Raw genomic sequence first — 13,587 nt, forward strand, 5'->3', positions numbered from 1 at the left:
CAAGAGCCAGGTAACACGGCTTCCATCCAGGACACCGGTGTAAACTGATCTCCTGGTTGGAATCCAAATAGAAACACAAAAGCATTCCATGCCACGCTCCGGCCACGCTCAAAGAACATTAAAGAGAAACACCATACATATAATAATATGACAACATAACACATCCCCCTCATTATAATGCAATTTAAAAAATTCAATAGCAAAACTACCAGTGCAAACTATAAATGACTACCCAAAAAAGGTTCAAACGGTTACATGGAAAAAAAAAATCACATTACATACACTTTCAACCACTCAGGAAGAACTCTTTTTTTATCTAATACCCAAATCATCTGTATTAGTAGTTCCCAAATGCACCTTCTCTCTCTTACAGAAAGAAGTCTCCTCTGTGGAAACATCATCCTCCTGGACATGTTGTCTACTCTCATCCACATTCTGGTTAACCTCCCTAGGTTCCTCCACATGAACACCATCACAAGCCAAACCAGACTGAACAGTGCTTTGCATCAAAATAATCTTCCACCCATTCGGAATCACCTGATCCTCCTTGAAAAGGAGTGACCTTTAATGGAACACCAGATCTGTGCTCCAGGTCAAAAGCCACTCTTTTGAGATTCCACCGTCTACCATCTTTCAACCTGACCGCATTATGCAGTACTTCAATAACCTCTTGCGATGATTCAAATTGGCTTTCGCCCTTGGGAAATTTCATAGGTCTTTTAACCTAGTCTTTTAAACGCTCCGTCACCAGCCTCGGTCGCGCTGTGCTGGTGACAGAGCGGTTCCGTCACGGCCCGCTCGGCGCGCCTGCGCGGCGCGTTCTATTAAGCGGGCGGGGCCGTGAAGGAACCGCTCCGTCACAAGCACAGCGCGCCCGAGGCTCATGACGGAGCGGTTCCATCACAAGCATGGGAGCGCCGCGAGGCCCCCCTAGCGCTGCGGCGGAATTGCTGCCGCAGCAAAGGGGTTAATACGGACCAAATCCCCAACTGCAACAGGAACTATCTTTGTACCATGATGCTCATCGTAGTACTCTTTGCTTTTGTTATGCACCAACTCCAAACTGTTTTTAACTTCCACCAGAGACCAATGCTCTGCCTTTGCCTCCACGAGCCAATTTGGACTAAATTTGCATCTCGGCCTCCTGCCCCTCATCACAAAAGGAGATAGTCCAGTAAGCCACGTGAATAGTCACATACCGGTGTAAACTGATCTCCTGGTTGGAATCCGAATAGGAATACAAAAGCATTCCATGCAACGCTCAAAGAACATTAAAGAGAAACATCATACATACAGCATAACAAGTGTCTAGCTTCTGAAGCTAGTAAACTGCCGGTTGTGTTTATCTGAATGAACTGCGTTTTTAATGTGGGCCCTGTGAAGGATCCTCAAATGCACCCTCTATCTGTCATGGGGATGTACGACGTTAGGACGCGTGTTTGTGTCCGTAAGCGTCTCTGGACTCTGGGACGTCACGCACGCAGAGCGTCAGCCACGCCATCACCTCGAGCGTTCTGTTCCCTTCGAGGTTAATCCGCCATAAAACTATTCGCCTTGTATGTTAATCACAGCACGATTATACTTTCTAATCTGTTCGCGAGCACTTTGAAGCTCGGACATCATGTAATTAGAGCGGGCACGCGATCACTTTGCTTTATGTTGTAGTAAAATGCTTTAGTACTCGCCGTGACCTTTCCCTTTCATTCAATTCCCGTTAGCTCTCTTGACGAGCGGAGGTCTGAGATGTCTGGTTTCCTCTTTCCCTTCGTCCCTCCCGCCCCTCTGCACGTCTCAGTCTCTCTCTGGGACCCTGGGCCAGCTGGTTACTTCCGAGGACTTAGATATCATTAGGCTACGAAACATCCGGTGCCCTGGACTTTAGTAGCTCTTCTCAGTCTGAAGGTCAATGAATTACATTATTTGATTGTTTTTTTTTAGCACTATGGCCTATTTTTTCATTACTGACATTCATGCAGTTAGCATGTCATTTCAGAGTTGCAAACGGGATATTGGACATTCATGATGACGGTGATGAGAATAACTACGTGTATATAACGCTTTATGCAATTACATTAAGAACTGTAAGGTGCTACTACTCTAAGTTCAAAATGGGCGGTGTTTATTGGGAACTACGTTCCCAAACGTTTTAAATTTTATCTAAACAATTCCCATACATTTAGTTAAAGAAGAGGCATTCCGTCAGGGTTAACTATGACCGTGAGTTGCTCAGGTTGAAAGGAAATGAGTATGTATGTGTGTGTGCGTGTGGTAGGGGGGTCTCGGTGCTGAAAAGATTTATATAGCTTGCACTTGTTTTTCATTTAAGGTGTGTGCACTATTACTTAATATGCAGTCACCTCTAGATGAAAGCCCAGCAATAGTTCTAGAATATGTTGTTCTCTTTATTTATGCCCTGACCCTTCCTCACACTCAGTGACTTTGCCACCTCTGTGCTCAGGATCCCAGTTCCCATTCTTTTGTAGGCACTTCCACTGGTGGCGCGTCTGCTCTCCAGTTTAATCTTCCTCTGTTGCCGACCTCAGAAGGCTGACCGGCTGAGCCTTGTTTGGCATTGTCGGGATTCAACCCGAGACCTGGATATCTCTGTATATTTCCGCAGTGAGTGTTTAACTGACTGCGCCATCTTGCTGACAAGCTATCCTGGCTGAAGACGGCTGATAGCCAGAAACCGGTCCTAGGATGCTTGATTCCGGTCCAGGAAAGACATGGCTTGGCAGTTCGGGCTGAACTGTTCCCATGAGGCACAGGGTCAAGGCTGATTTGCATATGGCCATGTCTGAACTGGGGTGGTGTGGAGTGCAAAAAAATGATGGATTTAGGCCCAGATCTCAGTACTGGGTTGAATGTATGACATTGTTCTGCATTCTGTCCATCAACTGTTGTTTGACAAGTCATAAGTGGCATTCAACATACAGTTTGCAAGACTTTTTCTTGGAAGAGGTGCCCTTGTGTTTTTCCAGAAAGGCTGTGGCTGAGACTGTTGGGTGCAGTTTATTACTGAAGCTTTAGGTTTCATCCTGCTGCCAGAAGTGTAGTGTTTAAGCCACTTGCTTGCACGAGCGTTTAGGGACCTGTGTCCAGCCCTCTTAATGCTTCAGTCTAATGGCATCAAGTAGAATGGGTCCTCTGCCTGTGGGTTGGTTACAACTGTGGGCCTCGGTGCTACTGCACCTGCTGCACTATTTATAGCCACGCCCCTGCTCGGAGTTGTGCACAGTACCATGAAGTTGACTCTATTTCCCAGAGGCAACCAGTGTAACGATTTTAGTGCTGGTGTCAATGTTTAAAGACCACTGATTGTGGAGTACTAGAAGGCCTCCCTTCTAGCCTCTGGAACAATTAAAAGAGCACAGTTAAGAACAGCTACAATAATACATGTGCCAAATAGCATAAAAGAGAGTGTTATAATGTAAAAAGAATGTGTTTTTGTATATTTGAAAACAGAAAATTTCACTTAAGGTAATGGACGTTGCAATGGTATATGACAAAGACACCAAATATATATAGTGTTAAGAGATGTGTATATAAAACGATGTTAAATACTTCCCAATTCATCTGGACTGGGTAATATAGTGTTGTATTTATTTAGAATCTAGTTTAATCTCACTCCTGTATGGACCCTGTTTATGTGCAATACAACGTGTTTAAAAGTATTGGAATCGAACAGAAGTGATTTTAGTGATTTGTACATACACTGCCTTTTGAGATGAATACGATTGGACTGTAATTGGCTCTTGTGTCAAGTTAATTTTCAACAATTGAAAGCTACAGTCGGGCAGCTTAAGTGCGGTGTGACAGGTGTGGCCGCACTGGGTGCTGACTTGGAGGGGGGGGGCACTGACTGGGAGGGGGGCACTATGTTTAGCAATAATTTAAGATTTAATAGCACCTGCTTCAGAGTTCCTTGTGCGTCCAGCTTTCAGGCAGCAATAAAAATGTAAAGAAAACGAATGTTCCTGCTACAGAGAGAGAGATGGAGTTTTGTCTAGTAGCGGGTTTGGCACAAAGTAGCTCAGAGGGTTAATATGCCTGCTGCAAAGAACAGATCTGTATTTTATGTTGATAGCTGAGTGAAAAGGTAAATCCAGCCTTTACTTGTACTTTAAAACAAACAAAATGTATGTGAGACATGGGCGATGAAAAGATAAGGGGCACTTTTGCCAGGTGGGAGTGAGGGAATCTGAGGAGGAGGCAATGGGGGTCAAGGGAGGCGCCAAAAAAGATGGTCCCACCAGCGCTAAAGCTGTCCCTGTCGTAGAAGCTGTGTAATCCACTCCTATTCCTGTGCAGCTTTGTTTGTGTCCTAAGGGCTGAGAACATTTGGAGTGCTGAGATTGGCAGCATGGACCACTGAAAATATTTGGGGCCTGCCCACCCCCCTCCAACAAAAAAAAACATGTGCCAGCCCCGCCTTCACCGATGAAATAGTTTCTTGTAATTATTTATAACAGATGTTTTTGCTTGTTTTCTCAAGCTAAGAAGAATAAAAGCCTGAATTAAATGGGCTGAACAAATGGAAGCTGGGTGTACGAGTACCTCCAGCTTATGCATTAGCCCACTGAGCCTCCAGACCTGTGGTAGTCTGCGTCAGTGCAGATATTCAAAGCCTTGTTCATTTAGTAGCTTCTAACTCCAGGGCTTTGTTATCAGATTAAGTTCAAACCACATACCACATGGTGCTTTAGGCCTGTAGATCGGGCTTGACAAAAATAATTATGCAGATTTCCTCCAAGGAATGAGATTCAGCCAAAAATGCAGCCATGTTTGCAGACTTTAAGCTGAAACTTATGTGCATATATTTCGACATTTTGCTGTGAATCTGCCACCCCGAATTTGGAACAATCCCAAATATTTTGCATTTAATTTTACGGTCTGGCAGCTTAAATGTTAAAGTGCCTCATCGTGAGACACTTAGATGATAACATTAGAAATATGTTTAGAATGGCCTTGTATTATTGGAAAGAAGTGCCTCCGAGGCTTTATGGTGTGAACTTAAAACATAAGAGAAATTAAGTTACCAAAAACGCTACAAATGCTACAACAGACCTGGAATGTGTAGAATAAAAGAAGCACACTTTTATTATTTTAAAATGTCTGTACAGGAAGCTCTGATATTTCTTGTCGATTGCATTACATGTTTTACACAAATTACTTTACTCTTGGTATGAAGGCAGTGGTAATCAAACTGTATCCTTTGGCTTTTTTTGTAAGTAAAATGGGATAATTAATTGTTAGTGAATAATGGATGTGTAACTTTTCTATCTTGTGAAAAGTCAGATGTTTCTGCAGTGTTAGAATTCTTTAATAACAATAACTGTTAAGATATACAAATATGAGAATGTCACTGATTGTGTGGCATACCTTGCTTCATAGTATGTCTTTTTTTCCTGCATAATTTTGTAGAGACTGCCACATTAGTCCACCATTGCTGCACAATTCAAGTGCCCCAGGGTATTCGCCATATCTCATTCTCTAGCAGAATGAATGTTACAAAATACATTGACCCTTCAACCTGTTGATCTAACAAGTGAACTTGAGGATTGAATGGGCTTGGATATTAAAGAGAACTTCTCATTTGACTAGTTTATCAAAGAAAACTCTAAATTCGAATTGGGAGTTAAGAGTTCGTCAGCAGGAACTTCCAGTTGGACACTAGTAACTGTGGTGGAAGCCACTGCTCTTGGACTGTTTAACCACATAATATGGTATGGCTCTTCAGCCAAACAGTTCTTTTATGCCTGTTGGTGCAGGTGGTGGGAATGGCACTCCTTTCTACAGCTCAGGGCTTATATTTATTCACCAGCCTTTGGCCCAGAGCAATGCACGGATAGGTAGAAAAGAGAGAAATAGTGGGAAGAGAAAGATAGGAAAACAGTGACCTAGAGAGACAGCCAGGTGAAAAGAAAAACCTGGAAGAGTGAGATGAAGAGACAGAAAATGTAAGCATGTGGAAGGAAGGCATGCGGTGGAATCAAAAGAAGACAGTCTTGATTTCCTGAAATCTCGCCATTCAACAGAGCAAGTGGCAGGCTCCTAAGAGAAGTCTGGGCCTCTGCACTTATAATTGTATTTATTAATAGTAGTAGTTGTAACACATTAAGCACTTAAGGATTTATTCCCATGATAATCACAGCCACCACCGTGGTTACACCGTTGTTTATTGACCTGGACATCAGACTACAAGCTGACCTCGCCTTTAAGTTTGCGTAAAAGGATGTTTTCAAAATGGATGCCACTGAAAAAAGCTTGGTTTTTGGTTCAAGTACCCCCTGTGCACCCACTCTGCCTATTCCTTACATTTTACTTTTTACTGCCTTAATGTGAGAATGCATTTCATGAAAAGGAATATAAAGTAGGGTTACCAAAATAAAAATTCCAGCCATGTGCTGTTTAAAGAGCCTGCAAAGGCCTTGTCTTGACACTTAGTAGGGTTATAAATAAAATAGTATGTATTCCTTTGTAATGTGAAGTTTCAATCTTTGTTCCCTTTAATTATAAGTCATAGCATCATTTTGGCAGCCTTAGAACACATTTAAAAATGCTTTCTATGTATTTTTGCTGTTCCAAGTATGCACAGATCAGTGCTGAAAATAGGCTTCATGGGATTGCTTACTTTTGTACCTTCTGGGACATCAATATAATGAGCTGGCAACCCTAATCTTAAAACTGGAAGTTTGTTGCAGGATAAGCATGATATTTATTTCCCCCACCCTCGATCCCTGGATCTTACCATAAAAGCAATAGTTTAACTTATATCTGAAACCCTATGCAAGCCTCAATAACATACTGAGTTACTTCAAGTGTCTGGGAATGCACCCTGCATTCAGACAACACACTCCTCACTCTCGTCCTTCACTTTCACACTCACCCTGCACTCACAGGGATCACAATGTACTCACACTAATCACTATGCACTCAACCCACCCTCTCACCCTGTACTCAAAGTGACCACACTGCACTTATGTCACTCACCATGAACTTACACCGTTCTCCCTCCACTTACCCTGTGGTCACATGAGCACACTCTGCACTCACAGTGATCGCTCTGCACTCACAATACTCTTGCGCTGTTAACCCTGTACCTCCCCCTGCAGTCACACGAGCACACTACTCCCCCTGCTCATGCGACACTTCACTGACCTGTCCCTCTCATGTGTGCGATCAGTGTTAGGGCCAGCCCTGGCTGGGAATCTTAGTCCCCCCCTGAAGTTCTGTCTAGTTGCGCCCCATGTTGCTTCCCACGTGAGAAGTACGTTTCACTGCAAGGAGTTTACAATGGTTACATCCTTCCTGAAGATTCCATTTTCTGGCAGGTAAGAGTGAAGAGCTTTTTGTATTATTTTTTTAAAGCCTTGCTCCTTTCCTGTTCGTCCCAATACTAGTGGGAACGTTGGATATTTCAAGGAGGAGTGGATTTGGCATTAATGCCATAGGTGCTGCCTTTGGTTCTTGGGACCTAGGTTCTCCTGGGTTTGGCTCACCATCGTGTGATCCTGGTTAAAATCACTTAATTTACCAGTGACTTACGAATAATAAATTTGACCTTGATTAAAGTCGCTGGTGCTTGTTTAACATGGTTAAGTACAAAAGTGGTTCTGTTGGGTATGGCAAATCACTTTGAAATGCTAATAAATGCAACTCAAACGTTTAGAAAAACTCTGAAACACATATGCACTGAGGGTATAAATACTCAAACAATCTACTGAAAAACTTCATATAGACAAGGCATTGATTTCATGCGATTGTTTTATATATCAGAATTCATTCATGTTACATCTGAATTAATTCATTGAATGATAACAATAGATTCTTAAGGAAAGACCGTCAAACAATAGTGAAAATTATGTGACAATTGGTGAAAGGTGCTTGGTGCATCAAGCAATGTACAGTGACATCAAGTGATATATATATATATATATATATATATATATATATATATATATATATATATATATATATATATATATATATATATATATATATATATATATATATATATATATATATATATATATATATATATATATATATATATATATATATATATAATTATATACAGGGGTTACATTGGCCAGAATCTTTTTCACAACCAAGGAGTCATAGTGTTCATGTAGTGGCTCCTGGAGTTTCTGGACCACAGGTGAGCGTCGACGTTTCGACCCTAGTGCGCCCCAGTTGGTGGTTGCGGCGGGTCTTTATCAAGACTGGAGGGTGGGGATAGGACAGTATGTAGATCAGGAGGAAATGTCTCTGCCTGAAGGGGTGCCGCAAGGTCAATTCTGAGTTCAATTTCTGGGAAGACGGTTACTGAAGGACGGGAAGCAGCGTGCTGTCTCTTGGCATCTGGGTAAACACACTGCTTGTTTAACATGTTCCAATCCCTAGAGCTGAGTCCACAAGTCAAATATAACAAATATTGTGAAGTGTACCTACCATCTGTCCTCGCTTCTTTCGTAGACCAAACTTAAATGTTTTCTTGTGCAGCTATTTCTGAAGCTTTGGAAGGCGATCTTCTTTATAAGCCAACCATGCTAACAAATTGACTCTTGATGCTGCTAGAGAATAAAGATGTATATATCCTCTTGAATCACTTATTTAACATGTGTATGATGTAAATGTCCCTAGGCCTTCTTGGAAAACTGCGGCTGGCCTCCTAATGACATGGCAACACCTGGCCATACTCCACATAATCATGGATATTTCAATTGTGTCAGAAAGCATGTTTTGTGGAGCTTCTTTTCCTGATATCTTGTTTAGGGGCAAGGATGTGACACAACAGCCGGAGCTGATGACTGTAGAGCTGGGAAACCAGGTTCAATTCTTGATGTCTGCTCAACATCCTGTGATTCTGGGCAAATCACTTAATCTCCCTGTGTTTACAAAAAATGAATGTGTGCTTGTGTAATGTAAAAGATGCTCCTGTAAAGCGCTCCAATACCTTTAGGTCATGTTCGCCTTATATAAAACTACAAAAAATATATTGCAAAATGTTGTGAGCACTCCCGTTTCCAGGCACTGCTCAAGACTGGAAGTGGAGCACAACCTAAGGATGGCAGAAGCAAGAATCCATCCACACATTGTCTCCGTGGAGAAAAACATGTACTCCCACACCTGTGTTTTGGGAGTGTTTTTACTAATCTATCCTAAATGTTGTGTTTTATGTGAAAAATAAAGCACCAATGTAATTTTTTGTGCTAATTGTTTTCTTGGAGACTTTTCGTTTTAACTTTAAAGTAAGCACATGCACTACAAAAACTTCAGTTTACAAAACACTCTTACTTTATTTCATATTATTTGCCCTTACGACCTGGGCTCTGCAGGAGGGAATGGCCATCAATGATGCAGAGTACCAGCTTCCAGAACTTTTTTGTGAGGTGTTAGTGGCGGTGAGGGGGGGGCTCGACGTGTAAAACAGTTTAGATGGGGGAGCTCGGCCGACTAAAGTTTGAAGACCTCTGTTCTAGTCTGAGACCGAAACAGTTACAGATGATCATTGCGTAAGCACTGACCCGTGTTCTGCCATGTATTGGAAAGCGGTGACCTCTTTCCGGCCATCCCGATTGGTTATAGCTTTTCAGTTGTTTGAAGGCAATAAAAGCTCTTCAAATAATATGTGCTGATAGGAACCTTATATTGTATATGATTTCTGAAGCAGAGGCATGACTAAATGGGTTAGCAAATAAAGGTCTCTTTCGAGTAGCTCGTTAAGTTGCTGCATTGGTGATGTGTTATTCGTTGTTGTATACATGTTTGTAATTTTACATTTCATGAGGTTTACTTTGAATAGAGATCACTTGAGTGTCAAAGCTGTCAAATAACAATGTTGTTGTTCAAGACCATGATAAAACCGTGTATAACTGTTTCTTAATGTGTATGTCTGGTTTATTTAATTTGGGAAGCATCAAGCGGGGTGAGTTGATCCCATTGGCTTTCATTGATGTATTTATTCACTTGGACAAGCTGCTTGAATGTTCGCATTGTTTCAGAATAGTCTGACATTACTATTTCTACTTTTTCAGCTGGTCGGTGGGGAATTTGACCTCGAGATGAACTTCATCATCCAGGATGCAGAGAGCATCACGTGCATGTCGGAGCTGCTGGAGCACTGTGACGTCACATGCCAGGCGGAAATCTGGAGCATGTTCACTGCCATTCTCCGCAAAAGTGTCCGAAACCTACAGACCAGTACAGAAGTTGGCCTCATCGAACAGGTGCTGCTGAAAATGAGCACTGTGGATGACATGATCGCAGGTACACATTACTGAAATCCTTAAAATATGAATGTCGGTCAGAATTTGCATTATGAAATATTGAATTCAGAACAAATTCTCACCAGGGTTACACACCAACGCCAATCTGTTTAGGAGTGAATATATATATGCAAAGGGAATAAGAAAACGTATTAGGACTTCTAGTGAACACACGCTAAGTTGCAACCTTTTCTTGCGTCCCCTCCCCCCACCAATGTTCCATCCACTAACGTAAGCTGAGCACAGCAGGAAATCCACAATACTAGTGGAATGTTCCTGGTATAATAGGGACTAGAGTCAGAGAATTCCTCAACTATTTACCCTGTCAATTAAGATTTGGTAATTTAGGTCTTAAATCCATATTTGAAGTAGTTTATTTAACATGTTTTGAGTAAATGTTTTGCGACTGAGTACCATAATATTCAAGAAGCTTTTTGATTTGATTTGGAAATTAGAATCAATATAAATAGACTGGTCTTGTATATTATTGTTCTACCTCAGTTCTTCATCAGTTTTCTTCAGAACAGCAATGTATTTTGAAATTTCCTGCTTGAAATTTATCTCTTATTACTTGGACTTTTTCATCTAGATATTGCGTTCTTGTCTATAACAGGCTATACAATTTCCATAAAATACTGAGCTTTGACTCTCACTTAATTTTAATTTGATGCTCAGGCATTTTAAATTAAATTAGCTAATTTACCATTCAAGTCAGTGTCATTTCCAGTTTGGAGCAACCCCGTAACGGGAGAGGACAGAGGTCTGCATCTTCTTTTGGCAAAGGGCCACCCGAGTTATTGGTGTTTGGCTTTGGAAGTCATGTTGCAAAGAAAGTAAATCCCTTTATGGTAGATAGTTGAAAGTTGCCTGTTGGGCAACAGCACAGTATCCAATCAACCGAGGAAACCGGTTCTTGTAGCTTGGCCTGCGCAACACGGCAAACCTTGGAGACCGTGCATGAAGGTGCCATACATAACTGAGCCAATACATTGATACCATAAGAAAATACTGTGTCCTCATTTAGTTAAAGTAAAAGCAAAAAAGTTTCCTAGAAAAATAAATCAGCACGGAATTCAATAAGTGTTTCAAAAGCTGTAGCAGACAAAGGAATATAAGATACATGGGCAAAGTAAGGGTAAAGAAAAAGCAAGTTAAAGATCATTGCTTTGAAGGGATTTATAACTAAGCAGTTTCTATACAGAAAGAAAATTCCCGAAAGCAATCACACAAAGTCTGCCAGGGCGAGAATTCCCTAAACCTTTCCTTAGAATGTGAATGGAATGGATTGAAACATTCCACACCAAAAACTTTTGTATTAAAAATGAACATTAGAGGCAGCAGTCTATCAAGGTTTTACACTAAGCAACTTTTTTAATAATCTTGGTTTTGATTTTTTTTTACATATCATTGTATTCTATACAGCATTTGTGAATTACATACAACTGTATTAACTTCCAGCAGGCACTTGTCAGTTCGTCAGCCACTACTCATATAATTACAAATTCTACTTTCCCACTGCCACACCGTTTCATCAAGTATTTTTTATTCCAGTTTTTGGGGAGAGCATTATCCCGTAGCACTCTGTTTTGAAAAACCTAATCTGACATTTCCACTCAGTACCTTATTCTGACTGGGAAAATTACCCTATAACAACCCACTTCATCAGTCATATTGACTGGTAAGTTTGCGGCACGCCCCCATTCCTCAAGTCATCCTGTACTTCTTCCTTCCTTGAGTGCTGCTCCTTATTTGTAGTTTTGCTACAGTGAGCTCCAGCTGTCTATTGCAGACAGTATTGTAGAAAACAGAGTCAATTTAACTCATGATTGGGCGGCTCCCTTCATGGTCCATCCCTTTCATCCTCAATGCTGGTAGATAACTGTTTTTTGTATTTTCAGTATGGCTCCCTTGCTTGCTCCCTTCTTGATGGGCCGCTCTTCTCATGCACGCTCTGGCAGGTTTATTGGATTTGTATTACTTCTTCTGTGCTTGCCCCTTCTTCCTGCTGGGCTGCTCCTTGCATGTACCCCCAATCAGTACATTTTTGTTATGACTTCCGTGCTTGGCTCGTTTCTGCCAGGCTACTTGCTTCACGAGCGCTCAGCGTTTGTTTTTACTAGGACTCCAATTCTTGCCTGCCAAGTTCAGGGTTGGCAACTTACCTACTTGTCTTATTGTGCCTTCACATCTGTTGCCTTCAAAAAAAAGTTCCAGATATCTCTCATGAGCCTACACTTTGAGCCCTACTGTCTTCTGTACATGGATTCAGAACAGCCTCTGGCATGTCTCATTGTTGGTTAGCACCATCCTACTGACCAACCCGTCTTCAAATGTCTAAATTTTTTAACTGCAGAGCCAGGAATGCCCCATAAGGGATGCACTTTGTACCAAGGTTTGCAGGTGTTCCTCCAGTCATATTGTCAGATGATGTCCAATATGTTTCTGTGGGAAAGGCAGTAGAATAAAATAGCATGAGAGTAGGTGTCAGTTTAAAGAAAGTGTTGTAATTGGCCCAGTAAAGCAGGCACAGGTGAAGAAGCATATGAAAGTCAATTGAGATGGTTGGCATGTAAATTCCATAGCCTGTGGCTCAGAGCCACATATGTGCTTGTAAAGATATTAAGTAGCCTAAGACATGGACTGTGCACTCTTTGGAGCCAGTTTGTGAAGGGTTCACCTCCACCGTACATCTGTATCCTGTTAAATAGTTAGGTGTATTGTACATCATGGATGAAAAGGTCCAAAGGTTTCTTCAAGAGAGCAGGTTACTGGAGAGGCCTCCTTTTGACTAAAGAACTAGAATGGTATTGAAGCAGGTCTGCAGTGAGCAAGGTACACACTGTACAGGAGGTCGCTGGCAAATGCATACTATCTTCGTTGGTATCAACGTACACAGATAGATCAGTGGTGCAATATTTGGTCTTTGGTATCACCAGTACCTCAATTTCAGGGGTTCGAATCCTGCCAGTGGCACTGAAATCCTTCTTCTTCTTTTTTTTTGCTGGTATTATGAAAGCATGAGCATGAAAAAATGCACACTGCTGCTTAACAGACCCTTGTGTACAGTAGAGGATCACAAATAATGCCGGCCCTTTTAAGTCTTGGAGTGAAGCAGAAACCCATCATATTTCTTGAAGGGCATTATGTGACTTGAGTTGTGCATGCACCTTTGCGGGCAGCTGTGTGACGGCCACTGGGGCTGTAGTCTGCATTGGGAAAGTGTCAATTGCAGCTTTTGAAAGGTATTTGAATACGAAATGTCACTGCATCTTTGAAAATTGCGAGACCAATTAGCTTTGCCAGTCGTTTAAAAAAT

The 13,587-nt window shown here is 41.6% G+C and overlaps 1 protein-coding gene across 7 annotated transcripts in view; it reads left to right on the forward strand.

The window, feature by feature from the left end:
• The window catches only part of NBEA (neurobeachin), a 1,787,704-nt gene that overhangs the window by 289,290 nt on the left and 1,484,827 nt on the right, over positions 1-13,587 (forward strand). For all 7 annotated transcript variants that reach the window (XM_078657170.1, XM_078657173.1, XM_078657172.1 and 4 more), the window contains exon 2: positions 10,041-10,272. In XM_078657170.1, coding sequence (XP_078513296.1) covers positions 10,041-10,272 — 232 coding nt within the window. The remainder of the gene's footprint in view (positions 1-10,040; positions 10,273-13,587) is intronic.

This window comes from Lissotriton helveticus, chromosome 8 (genome assembly GCF_964261635.1).
Source record: "Lissotriton helveticus chromosome 8, aLisHel1.1, whole genome shotgun sequence".
NCBI classification, from domain to species: domain Eukaryota; kingdom Metazoa; phylum Chordata; class Amphibia; order Caudata; family Salamandridae; genus Lissotriton; species Lissotriton helveticus.